General features: G+C 47.2%; 1 protein-coding gene across 1 annotated transcript; it reads left to right on the top strand.

Annotated features, from left to right (window-relative positions):
* The first annotated feature begins 581 nt into the window (after positions 1 to 581).
* Positions 582 to 2231, top strand: LOC121982718 (transcription repressor OFP8-like). Its single transcript, XM_042535820.1, has 2 exons — positions 582 to 897; positions 1143 to 2231. The coding sequence occupies exon 2, from the start codon at positions 1171 to 1173 to the stop codon at positions 2047 to 2049; it is 879 nt and encodes a 292-aa protein (XP_042391754.1). The 5' UTR covers positions 582 to 897; positions 1143 to 1170; the 3' UTR covers positions 2050 to 2231.
* Positions 2232 to 2445: the final 214 nt, after the last annotated feature.

Here is a 2445-nt window from a genome sequence, read left to right as displayed (position 1 = left end):
AAAGGTAACTTACTGTTTTGATAAATTCTGAATTATGGATATATAAAATCGTGTGATCTTCAATCTTCCTCTCTCCACTGCCTGGAGGTGACAAAGCCCACCCCACCTCCTTTGTCCACTCTCTCAGCTTACCTTCCCGCCATGCCTGGATTTCAAAAACTTACACGAGCCCATTGCTGATTTGGGAATTTGGGTTCGTTACCCACTATTTTGTTTGCTAGCTCGTAGCTTGTTAATGCCCACAACCCTGTTTAACCCTCGAAAAGGACCAAAAGCGGCACTGTAGAGACTTGGGAGTCAATGAGCATGTCACTTCCTCACTGTACTTGCACTCGTATAGAGAGACATCCATACCCCTCCTTCCCCCTCCGATTGTTTGCAAGCTTTAGCTTTGTCTTCCTGTTTGCACAGACTGCAGAGCAACTGTTGCGCAAGCACAGCACATGGTCGGTTCATATTCCCTTTAATTTTTAATCAGAAGTTAATCTGCAATTGCATAGATGCAGATTGGAAGCTGCTAATTTGCTGCAAAAGCAAAAGGCTTGCAGAGCTATGCGCGGAATGTGCGTGCATTAATGACGATGGAGGGTTGGTTGGTTGTCTCTTTAGGCATCAAAGACAAGGAAGGAAAGAAGGGGATTTTGTGGCAGATGCAGTAAGTACTGCAGCTAGCCTTCTCCCTCATTGATGCATGCCCCAACGGAGGAACGTTCCCTTCAGAAAATTAGTGGTTTGAATTTCCTCAGCTACGAGAAAACTCCATTTAGTGCATGCGGACAGAGATGCCAAGCTAAAAGGATTGCAATTCAAGAGGACTGGCAAGCTTCCATTAATATATTGAGCAATAGGGTATGCTTGCATGTCGCAGTCAATCAGTGCTAGCTATTATATGTAATGGTAGGTCAGCACTCGCCATCAAGTCATCAAACTAGTTCAAAATTTCAATTTAAACTTGCATGATACATATTTCAAACCTTAATTCAATCTATGTATCGAGGTGTCTCTAATTCGTCTGTGAACCACAATTTATAGTTTTATACACACGTAGAACCTCTAGGTCGTCTTACTGCTCTGGCTACTTTATAAGAACCCACCATCTCTACTCCTCGCATTGTCTACTTGTCTTTTCAATTTCAAAACAGGAAGAAGAAGAAGAAGAGCTCCAAACTTATGGAGAGCGGAAGAAAGCTGAAGGAGCGCCTGGCTCGCATGTTCCGCTTTGCCTGCAAGCCCTCCACCTCTGCCTCCGCCGTCCTAGACCGCCGCCAACCCGATCTCCTCGACCCGGTCTTCGTGGACGGCGCCGTCGACTGCGTAGGCTGCCGTCGCATGGCGCCGCTCAAGGCTGCAGAGCATAGCAACAGGCGGAGCGTCTGGAGGAGGGAGGAGAGGCCGGTGAGGGAGACGGGCGGGTGCTACGAGGAGGAGAGGCCGGGGTGGACGTGCCCTCCGGCCTCCTCCCTGTCTCCCCCCTCCAGAAACTCCTATTACCACTCTTGGAGGTCAGGTAGAACGATCGAGAAGAGAAACACGATGCGGCTTCGGTCCGACGCGTACGGATTCACCAGCTCTTCCTCCGGCGAAGCCGACGATCGGGACGACGATGGATTCTTCAGTAGCGAAGAGAAGGAAGAGTCGACCGCGACCACGTTCTTCTCCTCCTCCAGGAGCTTCTCCTCCGGCTCCTCCGAGTTCTACGCGTCCGCAAAGAAGAGCAAGAAGGTGGCGGCGCGGCGCGGGAGCAAGCGCCGCGAGGCTGCAGCCTACTGGCCTGCGGGAGGGTGCAAGGGCTGCAGCTTCCAACCTCTGGTCGCCGTCATCGACGGTGACAAGAAGAAGAAGAAGCACAAAATCGAGGAGAAACGGTCGATGGATCCGTACAAGGACTTCCGGAGGTCGATGGTGGAGATGATCATTCAAGGGCAAATATTCAGGGCGCAGGATTTGGAGAGCTTGCTGCAGTCGTATTTGGCTCTCAATCCTCGGCACCTGCATCCGCTCATCCTGCAGGCCTTCTCCGACATTTGGGTACTCCTTTTAGGTCACTGATCAGTGATCACACACTCTCTTATGTGTTGGTGTGGCGCACGATCGACCTTAATCATGTTCTTCTACGTTGGTGTGAGGTTTCAAAAAATAATAATTAAAAAAAATCAATTTCAGTTTGATTAGGAAGGAAAATCAACTTCCATTACCTTCTAAACTTTCTGAAAAATAATTCTAGTTTATTTATTTTGTCCAGAAACCTAGGAAGAGTAGCTTTTATTCAAAAGAGTTTGGCAAAAGTCAAAAGAAGAGTTTAAATATATTCAATCCCATCAGACGTATACAATTATCTCATTTTCTCTCGTACTGCTCAATGCTGTTAGTTAAAATTATGAATGAATGTGCGAGAGTAGATAAAATTATATTTAATATGTTTAAAAATATTTATATTATAGTAGG

This window comes from Zingiber officinale, chromosome 5A, assembly GCF_018446385.1.
Source record: "Zingiber officinale cultivar Zhangliang chromosome 5A, Zo_v1.1, whole genome shotgun sequence".
Classification (NCBI taxonomy): Eukaryota; Viridiplantae; Streptophyta; class Magnoliopsida; order Zingiberales; family Zingiberaceae; genus Zingiber; species Zingiber officinale.
The sequence above is the reverse complement of the archived record's forward strand: the minus strand, read 5'-3'. Positions and strand labels throughout refer to the sequence as shown.

Coding starts and splice junctions, on each gene's coding strand:
- LOC121982718 (XM_042535820.1), top strand. CDS start 1,171: ATGGAGAGCGGAAGAAAGCTGAAGGAGCGCCTGGCTCGCATGTTCCGC.